This window comes from Nematostella vectensis, chromosome 10 (genome assembly GCF_932526225.1).
Source record: "Nematostella vectensis chromosome 10, jaNemVect1.1, whole genome shotgun sequence".
NCBI classification, from domain to species: domain Eukaryota; kingdom Metazoa; phylum Cnidaria; class Anthozoa; order Actiniaria; family Edwardsiidae; genus Nematostella; species Nematostella vectensis.
The window spans coordinates 2407448-2434666 of NC_064043.1; the positions used below are offsets into that span (position 1 = coordinate 2407448).

The 27219-nt window shown below is 42.1% G+C and overlaps 3 protein-coding genes across 4 annotated transcripts; all 3 read right to left on the reverse strand.

The window, feature by feature from the left end:
• Positions 1 to 199: 199 nt before the first annotated feature.
• Positions 200 to 18485, reverse strand: LOC5516508 (ubiquitin carboxyl-terminal hydrolase 4). Its single transcript, XM_032386249.2, has 26 exons — positions 18314 to 18485; positions 16579 to 16706; positions 15926 to 16180; positions 15626 to 15771; positions 15367 to 15425; positions 15199 to 15217; positions 15023 to 15081; positions 14154 to 14610; positions 13532 to 13642; positions 13187 to 13300; positions 10172 to 10255; positions 8906 to 9000; positions 8663 to 8731; positions 7579 to 7707; positions 6976 to 7061; positions 6306 to 6394; positions 5727 to 5910; positions 5011 to 5081; positions 4697 to 4815; positions 4205 to 4309; positions 3626 to 3670; positions 3406 to 3478; positions 3281 to 3311; positions 1629 to 1717; positions 1200 to 1383; positions 200 to 997 (listed from the first exon to the last, which is right to left on the reverse strand). Exons 1-25 carry the CDS (start codon positions 18442 to 18444, stop codon positions 1213 to 1215), a joined length of 2919 nt encoding a protein of 972 aa, XP_032242140.2. The 5' UTR covers positions 18445 to 18485; the 3' UTR covers positions 200 to 997; positions 1200 to 1212.
• Positions 18486 to 19990: 1505 nt separating this feature from the next.
• On the reverse strand, positions 19991 to 22412 carry LOC5516507 (substance-K receptor). The gene has a single exon (XM_001636466.3). It carries the CDS (start codon positions 21523 to 21525, stop codon positions 20449 to 20451), a length of 1077 nt encoding a protein of 358 aa, XP_001636516.1. The 5' UTR covers positions 21526 to 22412; the 3' UTR covers positions 19991 to 20448.
• Positions 22413 to 25433: 3021 nt separating this feature from the next.
• Positions 25434 to 27219, reverse strand: LOC5516454 (retinoschisin). 2 transcript variants are annotated; one of them, XR_004297158.2, is made up of 2 exons: positions 26106 to 26337; positions 25434 to 25996 (listed from the first exon to the last, which is right to left on the reverse strand). XR_004297158.2 is itself a non-coding variant. In XM_001636465.3 (2 exons), exons 1-2 carry the CDS (start codon positions 27005 to 27007, stop codon positions 25898 to 25900), a joined length of 339 nt encoding a protein of 112 aa, XP_001636515.2. In that variant the 5' UTR covers positions 27008 to 27219; the 3' UTR covers positions 25434 to 25897. The 2 variants fall into 2 exon arrangements, 1 of the variants encoding a protein (XP_001636515.2); XM_001636465.3 differs by lacking the exon at positions 26106 to 26337 and adding an exon at positions 26768 to 27219.

A 27219-nucleotide genomic window follows, 5' to 3' on the forward strand; every position in this document is an offset into this window, starting at 1 on the left:
GCGGGAACAAAAATGACGGCGTGATTGAACATCTTTTATTTTGCGATGTTTTGAGAATTGCGATTGCTCCTCGTTGCTGCCAATAGTGTAATGAGCTCCACCCTTCCCTAGTCACAAGCTTTCAGTAACTGAAAGCTTGGCTAAACAGCTAGCATTTGCTGCATGATGTTCTGTTGTGCTTTAAAGAAACAACAAAATGTTTCAATTTTTGCACTGTTTATTCGACATATAAAAAACACAATTTAAGCCAGAGCTTATAATAAATGGTATTGTTGCTTAGAATTTGTACAGTAAATTTTATCTACTTAAATATTCCATAAGTCTATGGATACACTGATACATTAAAGCGCGGGTAGCAATTGGGAACGCTTCCATCGTGCCTAAGCCCAGTAAAGCACTCAATACTTGGTCCAGCCAGTTTCTTTCATACTCGAACCTAATTTCTTTATTTGCCTGGGCAGTAGGGCATAACATAGGTTCAAACCACAAGGCGATTCTATGGTTGCCAAAAGTCAAAAACAGTGAATTTATACAAAAATAATTAATCAGCAAGTTTGGAAATCGAAACAAAACACTTCCCGTCGAGCACCAAGAGGTGGGTGGGGGTTAGAATTATTGTCAACGAATTGCAGTTATTAAATCTAAGGGGAGGGTTTTATACGGAGGTCTGCTGCAGAAGACCTACTGGTATCTCTTGGTTTTACGCAAATAATAAGTTATCTCGCAAGGTCTCAAGGTGTGCCGTATCATTTTCAGTATATCACGTGGTAGGGGTAGGAGTTGTTCTCATAGTTGGGTAGAGACTTGATCGAGGAAAGTGACACATTATATAGAGAATAGATGCAGCAGAGCCGTTTATAACTTGAGAATATTGTGTAGCGGTGAAGCGCAACCAGCAATAAGCAATATTTGACCAGCAAATCCGCCATGATTAACGTGCAACCATTGACAACCGCCAACAAAATAGCCATTGAAGAATTCGTGGTTAGGGGTCATTCTGAAAGATAGAGATAAAAATAAATCAGAAAACATCTCCAGAGCTCTTGAGATTCATCCCTAAAGACGCATGCTAAAATTACTTAAAATATTGTTCTCAAGAGATGCTGCGGATTACTGCGCAAATTTTTAATTTAAATTTTTGAAACAATAACTAATATACTAATAATAAACTCTAGTGGTGGTGGTATGCCACCGCTGACCTGCAAACCGAAGTCACTTGGTGTCCATCTCTTCATCGGCTGGCACTCGTTGCTCGGAAGCGCTCTCCTCCCCAGTCTCGCTCATCCGCTCGTCCGTGCCAGAGTCCACCCCCTTCTCGCTTTTCTTTAGCCCGTTGCCATGAGGACAACGTCGCTTATAGAACAGAACGTACGCCGCCTTGGACTAAAAGGGTCAGAGTTACGTGTTAGCACCGATAGAGACCGCACAACTACCACAGGGAGACCGCACAACTACCACAGGGAGACCGCACAACTACCACAGGGTGTTACAGACATCAATCAAGACCGCACAACTACCACAGAAAGACCGCACAACTACCACAGGGTGTTACAGACATCAATCAAGACCGCACCACTACCACAGGAAGACCGCACAACTACCACAGGGTGTTACAGGAGGGTACTTACTACAATCTGCTCCTCGTTGATTTGACTAACGCTGCTGTCGTCATATGAATACCAGTGATCATCTTCGTGGTTGCGACAGTAAGCCGTGTCTATAGAACAGAGACCACATAAGTAAACCCCATTACCCCCACGCGGGGTCTATAGAACAGAGACCACATAAGTAAACCCCATTACCCCTACGAGGGGTCTATAGAACAGAGACCACATAAGTAAACCCCATTACCCCCACGCGGGGTCTATAGAACAGAGACCACATAAGTAAACCCCATTACCCCCACACGGGGTCTATAGAACAGAGACCACATAAGTAAACCCCATTACCCCCACACGGGGTCTATAGAACAGAGACCACATAAGTAAACCCCATTACCCCCACACGGGTCTATAGAACAGAGACCACATAAGTTAACCCCATTACCCCCACACGGGTCTATAGAACAGAGACCACATAAGTAAACCCCATTACCCCCACGCGGGGTCTATAGAACAGAGACCACATAAGTAAACCCCATTACCCCCACGCGGGGTCTATAGAACAGAGACCACATAAGTAAACCCCATTACCCCCACACGGGGTTTATAGAACAGAGACCACATAAGTAAACCCCATTACCCCCACGCGGGGTCTATAGAACAGAGACCACATAAGTAAACCCCATTACCCCCACGCTGGGTCTATAGAACAGAGACCACATAAGTAAACCCCATTACCCCCACGCGGGTCTATAGAACAGAGACCACATAAGTAAACCCCATTACCCCCACACGGGGTCTATAGAACAGAGACCACATAAGTAAACCCCATTACCCCCACGCGGGGTCTATAGAACAGAGACCACATAAGTAAACCCCATTACCCCCACGCGGGGTCTATAGAACAGAGACCACATAAGTTAACCCCATTACCCCCACACGGGTCTATAGAACAGAGACCACATAAGTAAACCCCATTACCCCCACGCGGGGTCTATAGAACAGAGACCACATAAGTAAACCCCATTACCCCCACGCTGGGTCTATAGAACAGAGACCACATAAGTAAACCCCATTACCCCCACGCGGGGTCTATAGAACAGAGACCACATAAGTAAACCCCATTACCCCCACGCTGGGTCTATAGAACAGAGACCACATAAGTAAACCCCATTACCCCCACGCGGGGTCTATAGAACAGAGACCACATAAGTAAACCCCATTACCCCCACGCGGGGTCTATAGAACAGAGACCACATAAGTAAACCCCATTACCCCCACGCGGGGTCTATAGAACAGAGACCACATAAGTAAACCCCATTACCCCCACGCGGGGTCTATAGAACAGAGACCACATAAGTAAACCCCATTACCCCCACGCGGGGTCTATAGAACAGAGACCACATAAGTAAACCCCATTACCCCCACGCGGGGTCTATAGAACAGAGACCACATAAGTAAACCCCATTACCCCCACGCGGGGTCTATAGAACAGAGACCACATAAGTAAACCCCATTACCCCCACGCGGGGTCTATAGAACAGAGACCACATAAGTAAATCAGGCGAACCGTTCGCAAATACAAGTGAGATTATCAAAAATGTAAAAGTTCATGTACATTTGCACATTACATCCAAAGGTCCAGTTGCAATTATCATATTAAAGACAAATACACTTACAGTGTCCACCGCCCATTCCTCCATAGTGATTCTAGGACACAAGGAAATGGAAAAGTCAAGCTCTTTCTCAGAGAATCAATACCACATACACACACAAATATTTTTCTCATTGGTTATGGACTTACAGAGACGCCGATCAGATCGTACAGCGGCGGGGGCCCATCCTTACCGATGACGTAATCCGACATATCAAGACCACTAGAAATTTACATACGAATATCATCACGGATGTAATAGCAAATGAAAGGTTTAGAAACGTGCGTTATTGAGGGAGCCCTTTTTTCCTGAACGGTCTCAATAAAGGAGAAAAGGAAAGCACAAGGCTTTGAAAAAGACAACACTTACCAAAGAGGAAAGTTGACAAGAGTATCAATTTTGTCTCTCCAGAGGCTGTTGAGACAAAATATATGATTTTAGAAAATACATCGAATCTTTCTTTTCAAGAAATCACACAAATCTGTAGTTTTCTGGGGTTTTAATTTTTGATTAAAAAGAAGTATAAAAAATACTGGAAATGTTTTGTTTTCGAATATTGGGAATCCTGTGGCGCGTGTGAAGGTAGGGATGGACTGGGGTGACGGTACGAAAAAAGCGAAGCACCTCGGCCTTCACGCACGCTTCAGGATTCCCAATATCGAAAAATAAAAATCACCGAGTAAGCGCCTGTGAATAGGCTACACGGGTGGTGGATGGGCCTGAGAACAGGCTACACGGGTGGAGGATGGGCCTGTGAGCAGGCTACACGGGTGGTGGACGCGCCTGTGAACAGGCTACACGGGTGGTGGATGGGCCTGTGAGCAGGTTACACGGGTGATGGATGCGCCTGTGAGCAGGCTACACGGATGCTGGATGGGCCTGTGAGCAGGCTACACGGGTGCTGGATGCGCCTGTGAGCAGGCTACACGGGTGGTGGATGCGCCGTACCTGGTGTAGGAAAACCTCTTGAGGTGGATCACAAGCACTTCCGGTAAGCACCACAAGTCGAACTTCTTAGAGGCTTGCTGATGTTTCTTACACTGAGGGCAGTACCTACACACAAGTCGTCAGACCAAAATCAGAGTAATAAATTCACGAGTGATCGTGAGACATTTTACGTGATATGGTTGGATAATCATGTGATGTGTTAGAGGCGCTCAAGTTATATGGTAGGCGGTCACGTGATATGGTAGGCGGTCACGTGACATGGTAGGCGGTCACGTGACATGGCAGGGGTAATCACGTGATATGGTAGGCGGTCACGTGATATGGTAGGGGTAATCACGTGATATGGTAGGGGTAGTCACGTGATATGGTAGGGGTAGTCACGTGATATGATAGGGGTAATCACGTTATATGGTAGGGGTTGTCACTTGATATGGTAGGGGTATTTACGTGATATTATTGGGTGTAATCAGGCGAAATACGTGCATGACGTACCAAGGGTCATTTGCACCGAGCTTCTCTCGGGTCAGAAACAGCTGTATACAGTCATTTAGTTGCACTACACTCTTGCGCTGGGTGGGCTTCCTGGCCACGCTCTCGTCCTCCTCTGTCTCCTGTTGGGTAACATATAATCGATGAGGTTATAAACGGGCGGTGATCAAATATTCCTTGGCAGGGTAAAACACGCTCAAGGACAAGACTTCGTTTTTTTAGATCAAGCATGATGCATATACGCAATGAGTATATGCTCACTAAAGTTTAATTTATAGAGAAAGGGGGCAAGAAGTATGTTGTAGACATTTGCTAACCTCTGAGAGGTTGGTGTTGTAGTACTTCTCCTTCTTCTCGGTCGTCCAGTCGAGAGATAGATAACTTTGATCTGAAACATTAAGTGTGCCATTTTAAAGGACAGCGGGTTTCACATGTTGCCTGCAGGTTTGACATGTCGCCTGCAGGTTTGATATGTTGCCTGCAGGTTTCATATGTTGCCTGCAGGTTTAACATGTTGCCTGCCGGTTTGACAGGTTGCCTGCGGGTTTGACAGGTTGCCTGCAGGTTTGACAGGTTGCCTGCAGGTTTGACATGTTGCCTGCAGGTTTGACATGTCGCCTGCAGGTTTAACATGTTGCCTGCGGGTTTGACAGGTTGCCTGCAGGTTTGACATGTTGCCTGCAGGTTTGACATGTTGCCTGCAGGTTTGAGTACATGTTGCTTCGTGTGAGAATGTAACAGTGGTATACGCTCATTTCTTCTTAACGAAGCTGCTATACATAGCTCAAAAGGACTAAATGACAGCAACTCTCGCCTTATGGACAAAAAACCAAAAAATAACATAAAAAAAAAACAATTAAGTGAAAAGTCTCCCGGAACCTTGCTATTACGGGCACAAAACGACGGTCCCGAGGGTGTCGGTAATAGCGGGATTTTACTACTATGGACAGTGCAGTAAAAAGGAATAAGGGGGCCATGTATTCGTGGGGATGGGGGAGAGGAAGGAGGGGAAGGAAGAAGGTAGGTTGCTTACGGCTGAGTTTGAGCGGCTTGCCATCGTCTGCAAGTGCGTGCATGTCTGTGCTGCCATACATGTTGACAAGCGTGAGCGAGAAAAGACGAGTCTTCTTCGTGGGTTTTTCCGTCACTTCAGTCTTGGGATTGGTGACAGTGGGCGTCTCTTCGTCGGTGTCTGCCTTGTCTTCTTCCTCGTCACCCTAATCATAATATAAAGAACAAAGACAACTTTAATGTCAAGGCACGTACTAAACGAAAGGTAAAATTCACGCATCAGGTTCACGCATGAAGCAATGTCCACAAACGATACACGCACTAGGTTACATTCATGCGCACGCTAAACGCATAACGTTACGTTCAGACCCACACTAAACGTATAAGGTTATGTTAAGTCGCACGCTACACCCACTAGGTTACATTCACGCGCACGCTACACACATAACGTTACGTTTAGACGCGCGCTGCACACATAAGGTTATGTTAAGTCGCACGCTACACCCACTAGGTTACATTCACGCGCACGCTACATGCATGACGTTACGTTTTGACACGCGCTACACGCAGGCAGGCACGGATCACGCACTTATGTACTCACGTTAACGCTCACATTCTTGTACGCTTTCTCTAGCTCCTCGTCTGACTCGGCGTCACTGTCGCCGCTCTCAGCCTCATTCATCTCAACATCTACCAAGAATAACATGAGCGCTTAGGGATGGACCATTAGAAAAGTGTAGGGGGATGGGGCGGGGAGTTTTTCCCCGATGTGGACCCCATGCGCCGTCACACCTGCCAATAGGTGGACTCTTGACGTGAAATGGATAGTGAGTGAGTGTGAGTGTGTCTCCAAGACGTGCATGCATTTTTTTCTTCGTTGTATGCATTTTTTTCCTTCTGGTTTGGGTTGGATTTTTCCCCAGGCTTTTCATCGTGTATGAATTTTTTTGGTTCCTTACCCACCCACCCCACCCCCTTCTAATAGTCCGTCCCGTAGTAGATTGTTGACTCAATCACCGTCCCCAGACGCAGTAGTTACCTGAGGTCATAGCTAAACCAAACAATACTGACACCATCAATACTTCATCTCAATAACATTCAAGAAATGGTGAATAAACAGCCAAGTCCCTGGCTTCCCTTCGGTATTCCTGTGGTGTTCTGGGATCACTGTGGTTAATGAAGTGGCGTCACTTCTTGCCTCACGTCCAACCACAGATATCCCGAGCAAAATGGCAGGTTGGAGGATAGACACAAAAGGCAAGGGTGCTTACCGGGTCCATTACAAACAGTCTTGTCTGTCTTGTCGTCGCCATTTTCAACATCATCATCCTTCTCCTCTGGGGCAGTCACGTACCGCCTAAAATACAATATCAGAAAATAAGAAAGGGGAAAAAACAGCCCAGAGTATTCGAGGGAATCTCAAATCAATGCACACATTGTAAAATGTCTAATGTTTACTAAACAAAACCTTCAATAGTTTAAGCCAACACCAGCACTAAACCTCCTTTGTAAAGTGTAATCCATTAGGATTTTTTTTCAGCATTCAAGGTACCATAAAGTTCTCGGATTTCAATTTCACAAGGGCATTGTCAATAGGAATCGTTGTATATTACGCCATACCAATTCATTGATGTTTTACACTCCCATACATTACAGAGTCCGCCCCACAAAGCATCCATTTCCATAGGCTTACTCAAGTAAGTAACTGATATATTTTCAATCGTAAATCATCAATAAAGTAAAATATCAGTGGATGTTAGTTTTCTTGCGAATAGACCGTTTTTTTTATTTGTAAACAAAAACAAGAGTGGCTTATTAACATTCTTTAAGATATCAGCATTCCTTGATAGGGGCCTCATGTAGCAGTCACCAACCTCATCTTGTTGAGACACATCTTGTAGAGCTCACTGTAGACGAGGCCCTTTTTCGGAACAGAGATGAGAAGAGGTATTCCGAACAGAACCTTGCTGGAGCTGCCATACGTGTAACTGGCAAGCCTTGCCCTGAAAACAAGCAAGGGAAGATTAACGTGGTTCTATCACCCTATATAGCTACGTGTAACTGTTCTTAAAACAGATGAGAATGATTGACATGGTTCTATCATCCTATATAGCTACGTTTAACTGTTCTTAAAACAGATGAGAATGATTAACGTGGTTCTATCATCCTATATAGCTACGTGTAACTGTTCTTAAAACAGATGAGAATGATTAACATGGTTCTATCATCCTATATAGCTACGTTTAACTGTTCTTAAAACAGATGAGAATGATTAACATGGTTCTATCATCCTATATAGCTACGTTTAACTGTTCTTAAAACAGATGAGAATGATTAACGTGGTTCTATCATCCTATATAGCTACGTGTAACTGTTCTTAAAACAGATGAGAATGATTAACATGGTTCTATCATCCTATATAGCTACGTTTAACTGTTCTTAAAACAGATGAGAATGATTAACGTGGTTCTATCATCCTATATAGCTGCGTGTAACTGTTATTAAAACAGATGAGAATGATTAACGTGGTTCTATCCTCCTGTGTAGCTGGTCTTTAAACAGGTAAGAATGTTTGACTTGTTGTTATCCCCCTATATAGCTATGTGTAACTGGTCTTAAAACAGATGAGAATGATTAACGTGGTTCTATCATCCTTTATAGCTATGTGTAACTGGTCTAAAAACAGATGATTAACATGGCTCTACCCCCCATGGGCAGAGGAATAATTATAAGTAACGTATAGCGACAAAGTGGCATTTCTAAAGTAAAGTTATCTCATTTTCCCTTTGGCAGATATGTAAAATGGAAGTACAATTTTAATAGCAGTAAGGCTGCTAAATAAACTTGTCCCTTTTCCTTTCCTTTAGACCTGAAGAGTAGGGAAGTATAATGACCTTGAAAGGATTTGAAACAGGAACACTACTAAACTAAAGGAAAGGAAAAGATAAGGAAACTTACCCCTTTTTCCTTTGGTAGACTGGCAGAACAAGGTACTCCGGGTTGTCTACTCTCTCTGACACCTCATAGCTTCACAAGAAAGGCAAAAACAGCGTTAATCAGCAAGCACTATAATCTAGACACCCGGTAGCCCAGGTGTCTGGAGTACCAGGCTCTTCAATTGTTCCTATGAAGTGTACACCAAATAAAATCGCCCGGTACTCAGGCTAGATGCCTGCAAGTTCGTTATTCAAAAGTTCTTACATGAATATATCATCTCTGTCCATTATCGTTGTCAGTGACTCAGTGTTTTTGAAGATCTTGTGAAAACGGTTGTTATACACATCTGTTACAACCAGCTGTTGGGGTGGAAATAAAATGAGTGAGCTCAGATATTTCATTAGCATTTTCCCTTGTTTTAGGCTCTTTGCACAGAAGTCACAAGAATGTCAAGGGCTTTAGGAACATATTTTTTAAGGCTGCATTAATCAAGACCATGGAATCATCTCTAAATTAGCTGTTTTTTCTTTGTGTGGTCTTCCAAACACCGTGTTGTAGGGCAGCCCCTGTGTTTACTGCAAGGTCTATTTTATATTGGAGAAAAGATTTCATGTGATGTGTCTGAGAACTTTTAATTATTACGTACCAGTAATTTTGCATGACAGATGTACATGTTTACTGATATGTATTGAGAATTAAGGGAAAAGTACTGTACATACAAGTTTTTATGTATTATGTAGTATTTGTGGATGTAATAGTGAACCAGTAGTCGGGGTGAAGTATTGTACGTGCCTTGAACAAGTAGTACTTGCAAATGAAAAGGTGAACTAGTAATCAGGGTAGAAGAACTCACACACTTAAACATCTAGATGCTGAAAAGGACGTACTGATTTGCATGTTTAAATGTGGAAAGGATGTACACACTCACACGTTTAAATGCAGAAAAGATGTACACAATCACACGTTTAAATGCAGAAAGGATGTACACACTCACACGTTTAAATGCAGAAAGGATGTACACACTCACACGTTTAAATGCAGAAAAGATGTACACACTAACACGTTTAAATGCAGAAAAGATGTACACACGTTTAAATGCAGAAAAGATGTACACACTCACACGTTTAAATGCAGAAAAGATGTACACACTCACACGTTTAAATGCAGAAAAAATGTACACACTCACACGTTTAAATGCAGAAAAGATGTACACACTCACACGTTTAAATGCAGAAAAGATGTACACACTCACACGTTTAAATGCAGAAAAGATGTACACACACACGTTTAAATGCAGAAAAGATGTACACACTCACACGTTTAAATGCTGAAAAGATGTACACACTCACACGTTTAAATGCAGAAAGGATGTATACACTCACACGCTTCAATGCAGAAAGTACGTACACACGTTTAAATGCAGAAAGTATGTACACACTCACACATTTGAATGCAGAAAGTATGTACACACTCACACATTTTATTTTTCGAAAAGGACATACTTATTTGCATGTTTCAATGTAGCCATACCTTGTCTTTAGGCACACCTGCTTGCTTGCCTAAGATGGCGCACATGTCTGCAACACTTCCCATCTTAGGAACTGTCAGCTTAAACTAATTAATACATGGATATTAATAGAGGCTGTAACCAGCTTACACCAAACCAGAACTTCATCTTAGGAACTGTCAGCTTAAACTAATTAACACATGGATATTAATAGAGGCTGTAACCAGCTTACACCAAACCAGAACTTCATCTTAGGAACTGTCAGCTTAAACTAATTAACACATGGATATTAATAGAGGCTGTAACCAGCTTACACCAAACCAGGACTTCATCTTAGGAACAGTCAGCTTAAACTAATTAACACATGGATATTAATAGAGGCTGTAACCAGCTTACACCAAACCAGAACTTCATCTTAGGAACTGTCAGCTTAAACTAATTAACACATGGATATTAATAGAGGCTGTAACCAGCTTACACCAAACCAGAACTTCATCTTAGGAACTGTCAGCTTAAACTAATTAACACATGGATATTAATAGAGGCTGTAACCAGCTTACACCAAACCAGGACTTCATCTTAGGAACTGTCAGCTTAAACTAATTAACACATGGATATTAATAGAGGCTGTAACCAGCTTACACCAAACCAGGACTTCATCTTAGGAACAGTCAGCTTAAACTAATTAACACATGGATATTAATAGAGGCTGTAACCAGCTTACACCAAACCAGAACTTTATCTTAGGAATTAAACTAATTAACACATGGATATTAATAAAGGCTGTAACCAGCTGAAACCAAACCAGAACTTGGGTTAAAAAATGTGAGAAAAAATTATAGTGAGAAAAGTTTTTTTTTTATAGTTACACCTCTGTTTTAACTCTAATTCCTTTTAAATCAATTCCAAGTAACAAACTTATTTAAATGAGATGTCATATAAATCTAAGGTAATGTAACTTGTGAATCTAAATATGGTGTTTATATAGCAATTATATCAAGCATGTTCTAAGTACTTTTCTTTAAAAATTCTAATATGTAATAAGAATGGCCCATCCTCGTTTTGCAAATGTGGTGAGAGGCCCCATGCCGATATGCTTACACACTGGGCCACCTGTGGTGAGAGGCCCCATGCCGATATGCTTACACACTGGGCCACCTGTGGTGAGAGGCCCCATGCCGACATGCTTACACACTGGGCCACCTGTGGTGAGAGGCCACATGCCGACATGCTTACACACTGGGCCACCTGTGGTGAGAGGCCCCATGTGACACGCTTACACACTGGGCCACCTGTGGTGAGAGGCCCCATGCCGATATGCTTACACACTGGCCCACCTGTGGTGAGAGGCCCCATGCCGACATGCTTACACACTGGGCCACCTGTGGTGAGAGGCCACATGCCGACATGCTTACACACTGGGCCACCTGTGGTGACAGGCCACATGCTGACATGCTTACACACTGGGCCACCTGTGGTGAGAGGCCCCATGCCGACATGCTTACACACTGGGCCACCTGTGGTGAGAGGCCCCATGGCGACATGCTTACACACTGGGCCACCTGTGGTAACAGGCCACATGCCGACATGCTAACACACTGGGCCACCTGTGGTGAGAGGCCCCATGGCGACATGCTTACACACTGGGCCACCTGTGGTAACAGGCCACATGCCGACATGCTTACACACTGGGCCACCTGTGGTAACAGGCCACATGCTGACATGCTTACACACTGGGCCACCTGTGGTAACAGGCCACATGCCGACATGCTTACACACTGGGCCACCTGTGGTGAGAGGCCCCATGCCGACATGCTTACACACTGGGTCACCTGTGGTGAGAGGCCACATGCTGACATGCTTACACACTGGGCCACCTGTGGTAACAGGCCACATGCCGACATGCTAACACACTGGGCCACCTGTGGTAACAGGCCACATGCTGACATGCTTACACACTGGGCCACCTGTGGTGAGAGGCCACATGCTGACATGCTAACACACTGGGCCACCTGTGGTAACAGGCCACATGCTGACATGCTTACACACTGGGCCACCTGTGGTGAGAGGCCCCATGTCGACATGCTTACACATTGGGCCACCTGTGGTAACAGGCCACATGCCGACATGCTTACACACTGGGTCACCTGTGGTGAGAGGCCACATGCTGACATGCTAACACACTGGGCCACCTGTGGTAACAGGCCACATGCTGACATGCTTACACACTGGGCCACCTGTGGTGAGAGGCCCCATGCCGACATGCTTACACATTGGGCCACCTGTGGTAACAGGCCACATGCCGACATGCTTACACACTGGGCCACCTGTGGTGAGAGGCCACATGCTGACATGCTAACACACTGGGCCACCTGTGGTAACAGGCCACATGCTGACATGCTTACACACTGGGCCACCTGTGGTGAGAGGCCCCATGCCGACATGCTTACACACTGGGCCACCTGTGGTGAGAGGCCCCATGCTGACATGCTTACACACTGGGTCACCTGTGGTGAGAGGCCCCATGCCGACATGCTTACACACTGGGCCACCTGTGGTGAGAGGCCACATGCCGACATGCTTACACATTGGGCCACCTGTGGTAACAGGCCACATGCCGACATGCTTACACACTGGGCCACCTGTGGTAACAGGCCACATGCTGACATGCTTACACACTGGGTCACCTGTGGTGAGAGGCCCCATGCCGACATGCTTACACACTGGGCCACCTGTGGTGAGAGGCCCCATGCCGACATGCTTACACATTGGGCCACCTGTGGTAACAGGCCACATGCCGACATGCTTACACACTGGGCCACCTGTGGTGAGAGGCCACATGCTGACATGCTAACACACTGGGCCACCTGTGGTAACAGGCCACATGCCGACATGCTTACACACTGGGCCACCTGTGGTGAGAGGCCCCATGCCGACATGCTTACACACTGGGCCACCTGTGACTCTACTATATGTAATATAGTCACCTAGAGTTGGATAATTCCTGCACACAATTTGAGACCAAGAGAGGAGCTAACCTGAACTGGCTTTTCCATGGGTTCATTCTTGATCAGAAAGCATTCGATATTTCTCTCCTTCTTCACAGGAAGCGGTAGGGATAAGTAGCACAACGGATCAAATGTCACTGAAATCTGAAGTGATATCATTGTGTCAGATTGCACTTACAAAGCTACACACTGCCATAAGAAGCACCTTTCCAGGCTCGTTTAAAAATGTCGATTGAATAAACAAATAAACAATTAAATAATAAACAAATTGTGCAACAAAGTAACAAAATGCAGAGCAATAACAAGCCTTGAATACTGGGGGCATGAAATAATCTTGTGTTTTAAATGGATTTTGTGTCACAATAAATGACCCACCTTATTGCATTCTGGACAGACTAACGTGGATTTGAATAAACCATGGAAAATATCTACAATGATGGAGTCATTTCGCTGTCTGTGGTTATGCCATGCCTCTGAGGCGACAACCTGACACATTTTAACAATGTAAGCAAGTTATAACCACACAGCAAACATGAACAAAAAGATTAACCAAAAATAACGGAACAAACCACAGATAACAGGCAAACCAAGCCACAAAATTTATCTAAGCGTACAGTATTACTGTACATGGTCAACATAGCATAAAGCAGCCTCAATTAGATATCAAGCACACTACAAAGTAAAATAGTCAACCCAAGAAAACAATGTAGCACAAGTACCAGCAACCAAAGCATATAGATAAATAATCAACCCAAGAAAAAAAAATGTACCACAAGTCCCAGTAACCAAAGCATACAGTAGAATGGTCAACCCCCAGAATCAACGTACCACAAGTCCCAGCAACCAAAGCATACAGTAAAATGGTCTATCCCAGAAAACAACATACCAAAGAACCAGCAACCAAAGCACGCAGTTAAATTATTAAAACCTAAGCATACACAGGTTTTTCTGAGGCTAAACATACAGCAGTATGCCTACTGTGAGTAGCAGCTCTCACCTGGTCAGGCCTGCCGTCAGCATCCCTTAACTCAATATAGGGCTTCATTTTTATGCGATTAAGGTCCTCATGCAATCCATCGAGTAAAAAAGCCAATAGTTCATGAGAATCCTGCTGTTGGTAGCCAGAGAATTGAGGCGCAAATCGCCCAACCTGCATCTTGAATTGTCGAGGTGCAATAGAAGATGACTGCCCGGACCAAATTTGATTCAACAAGTCAGCATAAGCCTTAGCAATTTCACCTTTCATTCCAAGAGGGTTGTCAGTGTTGAGTTCATCAACATATTCTTTAGACAGAAAGTACTTTGTCAAGGTCATGGTGTTGCTAAGGCACTGTAATCCAGAATTCATAAAACAAGTGTTGCCCAGGTTTGCAAGACCTGTAAGTCCAGGGGTGCCACGATATGACTTCTTGTTGTCATACAAGTTGCTCCAATAACGCCCTGATCCATATCCACTGGAAAAAATGGACAAGATAAGTTACAGTAACACCTGTTCTTTTATGCGTCTTGAACAGTTGTTAAGATTTAAGCAATGCTTCCTAAAAACTTCTAGTACATATATTTTATTTGCTATACTTTTGAAGTCTTCTGCTATGTTCTGTAAACTTTGAGCTTTATCAAAATAGTAAGTGGGTTACTAAAAGCTTATTACCTATCCTGCTAACCTGTCAAAGGTGGTTTTTGATGCTTTTTAGGAACGAGATTTTAGCTCAATCAAATTGATTGAAGTTGTGAAAGAACATTTCTTTTACATAATTAAGTACCTTACTGTTACCTATTGATAATGGGTCCCTCACCATTTTCTGTAGAACTTTTAAGTTCTTATTATTAAAATAATGCGTATGTTATCATTGAGGAGCTGCTAACCTGTAAGAGGAAGAGTTATTGGAAGAGCTGTAGCCATTATCTGCAGAACTTGAGGTGATCTGGTGACAGACACAAACAAATGCTTGATGGATAATTTCAAATTTACAACATATTACAGTTAAAAATCACCAGTAAACAAAATTTAAAATAAAAGCCAAATAAGCCAAAATTCTCACCGTCGATGAAGAATAGGAGCTGAAACGAAAGCAAAAAAAACACAAAGATCAGCAACATTATATTCCTTTAAATTTAATGTGCAACATTTTTCTTCAACTCTCATCACTGTTTAATCAAGGCTTAAAGATGTTCTCACCTCCTAGTATTAGGCTTAAAGATGTTCTCACCTCCTAGTATTTTGCCGTTGCCAAGAGCCATCTTCATTCTGCTGCTCAATAACTAGTGTCTTAGAAAAAAACAGAGGGATCTGCGTTAGGCATAGTAGGGACCCCTGCCAGTATAGTAAATGCTTAAATTTGATAATCTAAATAAAAGTCTCATATAGTACAACAATTGATGAAGCAGAAACACTGTAAATTACTTCAAACTTATCATCATCCTGTTTGTCACAGGACACTAAAATACTGACTATTGTGAAGTGCATACCTGCCCTTGATACAGTCCTGCATCTTGCACAGATTGTTCCATATTGCTCAACAGTTCAAAAGTGTTGGACATGTACTTGTTCCACAATCTAGTCTCTGACTCTTCAGGGATGCTAAATAGATTTTTCATTGTTGATACAATGTGACCTAGAAAAACAAACCTGTCAGGTCAAAATACTAAAAAAACTAAATAAACAAGAACACATATTCATATAAATACTCGACAAGAAGTTTTAACCTTCAAAACTATAAAAGAAATAATTTCAAAGAAAGTAAGAGATAATCTTTTACAGTCCTCTACCTATTGTATCTCCCTTGCTGAACTGTTGGGTGACGACAGTGTCCATATCTGAGTTTTCACACAGCTTGAACTCCATAAGGTAAACCTCCACCTTGCAGTGCCGCACATACATGCCATGCTCCACTACTTGCCGTGAAATGGGCTGCTGATCATTTACCAAGCCGTACCAGGAAACAAGCTTATGCCAGGCAGCCTCTGGTACCAGATTATAGTCCAGCTCGTCTATCAAGTGATCTTTAAGTGTTACTCTGTCATCTGTTTCAAAATATATATTTGAAGTTCACATTAGAGTCTTGTAAATTAAATAATGTCAATTCAGTGAGAAAGTATATTTTTTATTGGTGGAGTTGTAGCAGCCATTGGGATATTCAATTGCATTGTTAGATGTTTTTTTCATATGTCTAGAAATAATAATGGGCAACATACACTGAGCATCTTGACTTTTTTAGCTGCAAACTAACACCAAAATAAACACAGAAATAGATGAAAGATAACAGGCCCTTTCTAATAAGAAACTTTCTGGCTGATTCATATAACCTGTATAATTTGATTTTTAATGGGTATTTTGTTTCCAAAAGCCAAAGGGAGTTGGAGTTTGCCACCCACCAAGCCTGTTTAATCAATATGAAAATGAGTAAAAATATTTGAGTTACCTGTAAAAAGGTTTGAGTTATCCAAGGGCCCAGGATTATTGACTGCCTCTCCTGCACCGTACACATCCCAACTGTCAAATCCTACAAATTTCTTCCAATGCTTGAACCAACGACAGTCAATCAAGTACCTGTAGAGCCAAGTAATTGATAAACACAAAAGAAAGATATAAACTAAATAAAGTGATAAAGATTTTAGGGTTTTGTGAGTGTTTTAAAGTCATATGTCAAACTGTCGCCTATTTCAGGAAATATTTTGTTTTTATCTCTGACTTTCTAAATATGAGTGAGCAGAGAACACACACACCTTCCTCAACTTTTTCAGTCTCTCACCTTCCCTCCCCCCCCCCCCCCAGCAAATTCTGCCTATGCACTGCATAACACATCATCAACCTCTGGTTTATCCTGAAGTGATCCATAACTTTGTTTTCTTAATTTCAAGATTACAGTAAGGTATAAGTAAAAGGAAAATGGCATTGCCTTTTAACAAACCAAGTTGGCATATGTTGGTGACTTGTGTTAAACTGACTAAGGCGTTTCTTCGTGTACTTTTACGCCTTCAACAATTATCATGCAACATGTGCTAGTCATTTAAAACCCCATTCCCATGGTCCCGGGGAAGGGTGGGGAATTAGACTGACGCTGAACACATGTAATAAAAGCCCCCGCCCCCTTGAGATACAAACTGACATTTCAGATGGCATCCGAAATGAGCCTTTTAATCTCTAAAAACACTTTTGTATATGTTAAGGAGATTTGATACAGTTTCCCGAATTCCCAACCATCCTGTCAATCACAACTCGTATCTTCTGCTCTCTTTCTCTTTTATACTTGTACAATTACAAGTATAAAAGAGAAAGTTTGCCTTTGTTACACTTCATATATTCTGTTAAACATGGTTATCTATTCCCCTGATGGCTTCTGCATTTTCTAAGATGGTGGAAGGCTGTTTCAAATTGTAATTTGTCCCCTACCTTTCTTGGGGTGCAAGTCTAAGAATTAAAAACAGTCAATACCACCATCCCCTAGGGACAGATTCTGGTTTAAAAGTGCTCTAGACTCCCACCTTAACCCCACACTTTCTCATGACCATAGGGATGTTGGTTTCAAATGTCTAGTGCATAAAACATGGCTGTCATTTCTTGTGAATCCGCTAACGGTAGTAGGTGCACCATGTAAAAAAACACAAAAGTGCAATGATGGTTTATTGACAGTAAGCAATAAGTTTAAAATAGAGTTAATGATTTCATTTACTATATTTAGGGCCTTTTATAAGCCCATCCAAACAAAACCTAACAATAGACTATATAAGAATATGCATATTTCACATCATTAAAGGTAAGCAAAATAAGTACATAAAAAAAATACATGAGAAAAACCGAGAAGTTCAGACACTAGTATCAAGAGCAATACCTTATTATTATGAATGATGTTTAGTTTAGATTGCTGTTAATTTGACTTCCACCGGTATATATTTTCATTTTGCCACGATTTCATTTTCTAACAAACTTCCACTTCTAAGTACACTGGCCAAATACCCAAATCAGTAAAAACCAAAGCAATTTCTTATCACCACACTTCCTACTATCTTGGATCCTATAGTTCATTTCCCACTATTTCGCAACAAATCTCTCCTCTTAGAAATATACCGGTCAATCGTCTTCCGGGCAAAGTAAAATCAGACATCTGCTTAAATATATACAGTAATTACAGCCATGTTTCGAACTATAGGACTTACCAAGTGTCACCTTTTTGTAGCGTTGTATTTATTAATTCTTTGATGTCATTTTTCTGGGTTTCTAAGTCTGGCAAGGAGTCGCTAGCAGTTTCGTTTTCGCCACCATTTTCTTGGCTGACTGCGCCCGCCATCTTGGAATTACGTCAGGAACTCCGCCAACTTGTCCCCAGGGTCTTCTGGGTAATTTCCAATATGGCGTCTAGTTAGAAGCGTTTGAAAATTACCCAGAAGACCCTGGGGACGAGGTTGGGGACTCCGCCAACATTCAACACTAAAACGAAACTAATTTTAACTCAAGAACGCGTTCTTGCGCTGCAGCCGTGCGCGTCCTGAAAAAGCAGGGAGCACAACTTTTTCTTCTTGTAGAAGATCAAGGGAGGTTTGGAGGAAATTAGCTTTAGAAATGATAAATAACAGTATCTTGGTTGATTTGTTGTGCGCAATTAGGCAAAGCCATCACCGGGAGGGTACCACTGTATTTTAGAATAGATAGTGAGCCACTCAGGAAAGTTACGCGTTTTGGAATTAATTAAAGTGTTTTCCTTTTGGATACGAATTACTCCCTATTTCGACATAAATGTAGTTTTGCCTCCTCCGGATATAAGGAGGTAATTAGGGAAAACCGCAGATATCTGCTGCGAGCAGTGTAGGCGAGGGAAGGTTTCACCAAAAATTAAAAGAACCGAACAAATAAATTAAATCCTTTTCTTTAACGATGAGCATTCGAGCACATACAATGCGAGTACGGCAAAGTTGGGCAAGATTTTAAGTGAACTTCAGAATTTGTTGTAACAGATTGGATATTCACTCGAACATTCCAAAAAACAATTCACAACTCTAATATTGACAATTGTTTTTAGTTCAACGAAAACTGGTACCCGACTCTGCTAAATTTTTGTCTTTAAGGCTAAGTTTAAACGTCGTATTATCCATGAGCAATCCCGTACCCAGAGGGACTAGAGGTCTCAACTATATAATTTGAAAAAAAATCAAATCAGACTTCTTGGTTTAACTCTTCTCGGTTTGGGGGCAGTTATTTGGCATGCACAATCCATGAGTCAAGGATACTCGCACACACACACACACAACGGCCGAAGGTCCACTTTCGGTTCTTAATAGACGTGCTATTTGTAGACAAAACTATAAAGCACAAGCCAGATCACTCTGGTATGTAGCCAAACCCGACAATAAATGTCCAGTGGAGATACTGCAGAGTAAAAAAAATCCCTCTTTGTTCTTTCGGGGGTGGTCAGATTTTTATCAGAGAAAATTAGGTCCACTTTTTCGGATGCCAAATTTCCCCCACCCCAGGAAAAATCCTGGGTACGGGCCTGATGAGCTGAATTCAATGCAAATGCATTGAATCAAGTCTACTTTTCTACTATCTTTATTTGCATGCATTTGCATTGAATGCGGCTCATGGATAATACGACGTTTGTACTTAGACTTAGACTTCTTTAGGGCAGACACGAACAACAATGAAATAAATCTTTTTTTTTTTTTTCAACGGCGAGCATGCGCATACACACGAACGAGCGGAGTGCGCAGGCGCGTTTCCAGGATTGGCCAATGGGGGGGGGGGGGGGGGGGGCTGGTCCATAAGTACAGGGACATCACTTTCTCGCGAGATTTCTCGGAAAAGTATACTCGAGGAAATTCCGCGAAGATGCCGGGTAATCGAAAACTCGGTATTTTTATTCGTCCAGGAATTTGTAATCTTTTGATGAGTATGTAGACGGCCATGCAGGAGAAAAGCATGCCTCCTTCAAATCCTTTTTTATCAAGCTACTAAGCGTCAAGACTTCTTTTGCTGCCATTCAACACGCACAAAAAAATTAAAAATCTCTTACCCCTTTGCAAGCTGCCTAGCTACCTTCTTTACATGCTAGCCCAGAATAAGCTTAAAGTGGTAGACTAAAACTGGTTTGATCGATTGCGACGATCTGGTTCAATGTTCTGACAAACAGAGCGTGAGGCCGTAAATACAAATAAACAGGCACTGCCTTATAGCGGAGCCAGCATTTGTTCTCTCACAAATTCGCGGAACAGCGGAACATCCCTGCCCTGAAGACGCTTGGCAACTTGAGTTTTTTTATATTGAAAACATTTTTACTCCCACCTCCCCTAGGCACTGACTAAAAACGAGTATCGTCAGAGCTAAATCTATCACGTGAAGTCTTGATTCCAGAGTCCGATCCAATGTTCGTATTTCCGTTTCTACGGCGACAACAGCACAAGGCGAAAAAACACTCGCGGAAGTCCGAGCTCATCCCGCACAGGATTATGGGATTCATGATATGTTTGACGTAATAGAGTAACATGGTGGAAATGTCGGCGAAGGCGAAAGCAACAGATCTCGTAAGAAATGGCGCGAATTCTGTTATGAGTAGGATAACCCCACGAGGGACATAACAGACGTGAAACACGGCCATCAGCACGACCAAGGTCTTGACCAACCGTCGCTTTTTGTCCCGTCTTTGCCTTGCCACCCTACGCTGAGCCAGGGCCTCGTTGCCATGGCGATCGATGAAGTCTTTCTTGTCAAGCGTGTGGATGACGCATGCGTAACACACGACTTGGAGAATCAGTGGCAGCGCGATGAACATGATCACAAGATACAACGCGAAAAGGTAAAAGTGATCTCTAGGAATGGCGGCGTAGCAAACATAGGTCTTCATTCTACGGGTGTAGGTGACGAAGAAGGCAAGAGGAAGACCAGTCCCGGCGTAACAACCCACCCAGATCAAACCTATGATGATGAGAACTTTGGACTTGCTGAGCTTGGGCTTGAACGGGTTGATGATCGCGCGGTACCTCTCTAACGCAATAACCACAAAAGTGTACACGGACACGGAGACTAGGGCGTCTTGCAGAGGCGCGAACACGTAACACAGCACCTCCCCGAAGATCCAGCCTCGAGTGTACTGCTCCACGACTCTAAGCGGCGACAGGATCAGAGTGACTATGAGGTCAGCGGCGCTGATGTTGGCGATCAGGTAGTTACAAGGCGTGCGCATGTCCCGCCAGCCAATCAGAATGATGACGACTAAGAGATTTCCCGTCACTCCTAGCGCGCTAATGATGCTGAAGAATATGGTGGCGATAAGCTTGATGAGTTCTCTCGACAAAGGGCCACCGGTCGGCGAAGATGTATTGTTAGAAAAAACGGTCGAATTTATCTCGTCTGTAATGTTGGAAATATTGAACGCCATTCTACTTTCGCAAAGCCTGGTGTAGATTATACCCTTCGTCAATCGGCTTTGAGGCGTTCAAGTACTTTTACTTGAAATACCAATGTCTTGCGCGACTGTTATATTTGTTGAGGTTATCTTCTTTTTGTGATGTGGTTTCTAGTGCTTCTCTCAAACAGGATAGGATAACCATGCGAGAAAACTGGAATAATCAGTCGTCTCTTCTCACAGACCAAACAATCTTCCCCCAATATTCTTCTCAATTATTGTTTCCGTTTTGTCAACAATCTGTAACGATTGAAGCAGAACAAGTTGTTTTCTTCTTCGGTTCTATATTTATGCCAGAACTGACGACGTTATATGCGACTTCCTTGCCTAAGAGTTCCAGGCGATATAATCATAGCGTTCCCGGCGCTGATGCATTACGTTTTAACCCTACTGGTAGCTGTAATAAAAGCGGCAAGGGATAAGAAAAATATCCAATGCAAACTGTTTTACAAAATTAAGTACAAATTACCCGACCCTCTTGTGGTATAAGAGGCAACCAGTAACAGTACGCTATTTTCGTTGTTTCTCTTCTCAACTCTTGAAGTCTGATAATAGACGCACGGAGATGCTTTGAGTAGAAGTATACGTTTGTGTTTATTCACGTTCTCGCAACCCTGGGTTAATTCAGCTAGAGAACAGTCATGTTTCAAAGTGCCGGAAACCTCTGTTTTTCTGATATGGGCACTGGTGCTATTATGAACTTTCGATGTCAAACACATTGTTTATATACATCTGAAAGCGGAATTGCACCTGCGGGTAGGGGTTTGCTTGCCGTCGTCGTCCTTGGAAAATCCTTCCAGTTTGAAATAATTATCAAAAAAATGACTTCTGACAACCTAGCGGCTACGCAACAATAATTCTCGGCTAATTTCTTAAAAAGCAAAATTGTGAGCTCAGAGGCAAATGAGCGGTCTTTTTATCAAGTGTTTTAAATTAGCGGTTCCCTTTTTAAATTAAGGATTCGTATTGCTAATTTGTATTTGCTATTTCACAAAGACTGTTCAAAGATAATTTTTTTAGGAAGAGTCTTTGATTCACTGCAAATCATTATGTGTAACATTCATAATCAGTAAAAAACATCGAATCATAAACGTAGATTAGCCCCTCTCCCCTGGGTTAAGTCTGTGGTTAAATCATTAGTAGCTTTCCTAGAGTACTCGTGTAAAGTAAACAAAACAAAAACTGTTATTATAAGAGCCAGAAGAAAAATCCACAGAACAAAATGTATTTCCTCTATCTGAGAATCTGGAAATTTTATGTTTACACAAGTAGGACAACTATTGTTCCTTAAGCACTTGTGTAAATATAAAAAAAAGCAATTTCCTCACTTGACTAAATGGCTTTAAAAGAAAGAGCACAATGAGAACACTTTCGGTTCAAAACTGACTGACATAATGCTAAGTTGAATTATCTATGTAAGATACTTCACGACAAGCGCTTTGTGCCTTGGCTAAACTTCAGAACACTTGCTTGTTCGTTCTGAGAAATCGCTCTATTGTAAACTCTGTGGATTGGTATTCTGAAGTTGCTACCGTGCCTTTTCGATTCTTCACATCCTTTAATTTGAAGGATAAAATACAAAAACGCAATTACAAGATGTTACAGATTTTAGTAGTTCTTTTTTCAAATTCTTTTTTGCCACACAGTTGTTCTTTATCTACCTGTTTAATAACCTTTTTTTCTTAGTTTTTAGAGGATGTGTTATTACCAAAACTAGGCTTCAGAGTAATATTGCAAACAAAAGACAACAAAGGTGTAAAAATATCATAAGATATAGCGTTGTGGTCTGGTCTAGCAAGCGACAATTTCATTAGCCTCTTGCCCCTTTTCATTTGCTATATGCCAATAAAGAGCAGGGTGTGAAAAAAGTATGAAGCATGTGGTTGGTGCAGGGGGGGGGGGAGGGTCCTTGCGAAGGTTGTATGGAGAAAAAGCTTTCTTCTGAATTCATTATGTATTTGAGTTTTTCTATCAACGAGAGAAACAATAAGAATACAACAAGAAACAAGAAGATGACAATACTAAGCTCGCAAACAATTACCTAAGTATACAGTATATCATTCAGTGGCGGGCCCAAGGAGAGGTGTTCGAGACAGTTTTTTATATACAGATATTAAAATATTAGTTAGCGTTTTGATATCACTTTGAACATTTGTTTGATTTGTAAATTATTAATATTTACTCGCATCAGTAGTTAAACCATAACTGTGTCAACCAGTTCTATAAGTCAGTCCGAGTCGAAGAGAAACGTGTTTTTAGTGATTCAGAAAAAAAAGACGATTTACGTCGCGATCGCCGGGGTATTTACCCTTCAGGTACCACTTATTGTCTGATCGTGTTTTTATAGTATATTAGTCATTTAACCATCGATTTCGGATGTTTTTTAAGGTCATGTTAGGAAATCTGTATTGCTATACTAGGGATGTTTTGAATGTACCACGAATTTTAGCGTTTATAGCATGATTTATGTAATCTTATTTCGGAATTTATTGACAATATATAAAAGAAATAAACCCAAGGTGGATTGCCGGACTATGCGCTAAAATATCATTACTGATGCTGCGTAAAGACGCCCTGAACAAAATGAGAACGCCATTAAAAGTACTGAATAAAAAACAATGAAAAAAAATTCGGAGAACATGGCCAAGAATCGAACCTCGTCCAGATCAGGTAAAATTAGAAAAAATAGACCATACTTCCAGACAGTCTCTGAAACACCGTATGGCAGCATAAAGCTTTACGGCTAAGCTGGAGATTTCGGCCCCAACACCGCTATCTAGCGAACTGTACAACACAAAGGAACCTGAGGTACCCGCGCATTAATGGGGAGGCAATAACCAGGATCCCAGGCCTGTCTTAGTCGGTTACGCCACACACAGCTCGCTGAGATGTAGACTGAAAGTTATCGGGGTCTTTTTACCTCTTGCGTCTCTTGGGAATGGGTGTGTTGCTATAGTAATGAAGTGATGTCGTCATCATGTACAACACATTACCACCTAGGTCTACATTGCTGCCTTTAGCGATTGTTCTTCTTTGTCCAGTCACGCACGTGTATATGACATTTTTTTGTGCTCGGAACTACAAAAGCAAGCTACATTGAAATGCACGCAATCTTAGATGCTTTGTGTTCTTAAGTTTTAGAAAATACTGTGAATAACTCTCGTAAACTACTCTCCGAGAATTTCTTAGGGACATTTCAGATTCTAGAGTTATAAATCATGCGATTTGAAGTGAAGAGTCTCTCACGCTGTAACGCCCGCACTTTGTATTTAAAAAGCGGACCCACTTTGTTATAAAATCTTGACGCACCCAAGGATTTTATCGTAGTATTTGCCAAGAAATAGTGTTACAGACAGCTTCGTCACTTTGTTGCTATTATTACAATAACGTTCACGTTACCAGATTTGAAATTCAATTCTAATTTCCTTTCAGAATCGCAAAATATGCCGATTTAGAAATAAAATCAAAATCAAAGAAAAACCTTTCACACTCAAGCTTCGATAAGACGCGGAAATTCTACTTTATTATGTAGTGTGTCAAAGTGCGTTGGTACTTTCCCCATATAAAATTGACTTGTAAAGCTTATGGATGATAACAAACCCTTAAACTTAAATCTTCAAAAATCCTGGCTACGGGCCTGCCATCCTCAAGGACCAGGGCGATGTGGAGACCGGAGCAGAAAAAATTGGTGTGTGTGTGTGTGGGGGGGGGGGGGGGGGGGGGGGGGGGGCACAGTACAGAAACATTAAGATACGGTTGTGCACCCATTATATGGCCGACCCTAAGAATGGACTGCTGCTAGATATACCACTGATGCAGCGTTTGCGTTTCTTTTGTCATATATTGTAAAGTGGAGTTTATATAATGAATATAACAACAAATTGAGATTCACATCACACGTGGATTAGCGACGTTTATTTAAAGGCTATTTAACGACTTTCTATGTATATACAAGTACATTAAAGATTGACAAAAGACATTAAAGATTGCATTAAATTCCAAGGGGATTACAGCACCAAGAACTATACCATCAAGAAATTAGTTTTTAGAAGACAAATACTCAAATAACTAGATATGGTTTATATCTTCTCAAGCATGCAAAGTGCAAAATGATTCTTAGTATAAATAGTACATTTAGGGTTAAAGATTAAGGCTTTAGGGTTATGGATATTCATTTAAAAGAAACCCTATTCAGTCAAACAAAAACACTCATGCAGGTACCAAGGATGTCTCCGATGACATTAGCACAAACATGGGTACTCTAAACTATCATACAGGTACAAGAATGTCTTCGATTATAGATTAACACACACAACCGTAAAACTCCAGTCTCATGGCGATTTGGTTAACCCAGGCTCTTGGCTTGATCTTGAGGAAGCGAGCCCGAACAGCGGGGATCAGGGCATGTGACCAGCGAAGAATCGTCGCTGTTTGCCGGAAACACCTAAAAATTCAAGGGTTAGAAACGCTAGTTAATTTCTCCCTCATCTCTTTCTCTTCCTCTCTCGTCGGCTGGTTTTAGCAGGCAATTGCGATATTTTCGATTGAATAACCTGTAGTGTATTGGGAAGTCAGGTTGAAGATAATAATCCAATAAAAGAGACAGTATGTAACACTGTTAAACTTTAACTCTGGAACGTAAACATGGCCGAACTCAAAAGCACATGCTCGCCATCTCCTAACTGCGCATGAGCAGTCGGAGAGGCTACTGCGCATGACAATAGCAATCTGAATATATAACATAACCCTGACTTAAAAAAAAGTGTGGCAAAAAGGTGTAAAATCAAAGTGTTACAGTTAGTGTCTCCTTGAATATCTACTAGGTGTCTTCCAGCCCGACCCAAGCACTGGAAGCCCTGTTATTGCACCAAACTTTCTGCCAATCAAACTTTCTGTCAAACCTCTTACGATGTTCAAGTGATAGGTCTCTCGTGATTGTCCTTAATTTGGTAATCAGACACGCCAATCAAAATGATCATTCGTTTTGTTTTAGGCGCCATTCCTTAGGGATCAATGACCCTTTTGTTATTTTTTAGGGCTATAAATTGCTTTTCACTACACCCATTTTTGCTATCCCTTATATATTAGCATCCATTTGCTCGACGAGCATGTCAGTCAGTGAAAAATATTTTGTTTTAGATGATGTTTTTAAAATATTTTGTTTCATATTATTTTCCAAAAGTGAGGGTTCTTCAACCGGCCAGAGTAGACAGACCTTTGCAACCCCGCCGCTCCTATACTCTGACCAGCTTGCTTCATCCATGGTGTAATCGATGGTGTAGCTCTTGGCAAACCAACGTTTTCTTCCCAATCCTTTAGATGCCACCTTCCGGACAATCATGCACTCTTGGAAATCGACACTGATCCATTGTGATGTATTCGTGTATTTCGCAATCCAGGCACCCCAGTCTACATTAACTGTTTCCACGTGGTGAAGCCTTCCAGACTTTGCCATTGCGTTCACGTAAGTCAGTGATTCGGCGATCTTGTATGCCGAGGGCTGCACTGCATTCTGGGAAATAATTATATATACGAGCGGACCCGTAAGGTAATGATGCGCTATACACTTTTTGTGTCATAAAGGCACGCTGAGCCTGAGATTTCACCAAAAAAATATGTCGAGGCTCAGATAGCAAAATATGGTTTTATCAGAGTGATGCGTTCTGA

Excerpts from the sequence above, each read along its gene's own strand:
- LOC5516508 (XM_032386249.2), bottom strand. The coding sequence starts at position 18,444 with ATGGCGGGCGCAGTCAGCCAAGAAAATGGTGGCGAAAACGAAACTGCT. Across the intron at positions 5,911-6,305 it reads ACAAGAATGTGAGCGTTAAC|GGTGACGAGGAAGAAGACAA; the intron begins GTGAGTACATAA and ends TATTATGATTAG. Across the intron at positions 1,718-3,280 it reads AGGAATGGGCGGTGGACACT|ACACGGCTTACTGTCGCAAC; the intron begins GTAAGTGTATTT and ends TCTGTTCTATAG.
- LOC5516507 (XM_001636466.3), bottom strand. The coding sequence starts at position 21,525 with ATGGCGTTCAATATTTCCAACATTACAGACGAGATAAATTCGACCGTT.
- LOC5516454 (XM_001636465.3), bottom strand. The coding sequence starts at position 27,007 with ATGGCAAAGTCTGGAAGGCTTCACCACGTGGAAACAGTTAATGTAGAC. Across the intron at positions 25,997-26,767 it reads GGAGCGGCGGGGTTGCAAAG|GTGTTTCCGGCAAACAGCGA; the intron begins GTCTGTCTACTC and ends TTGAATTTTTAG.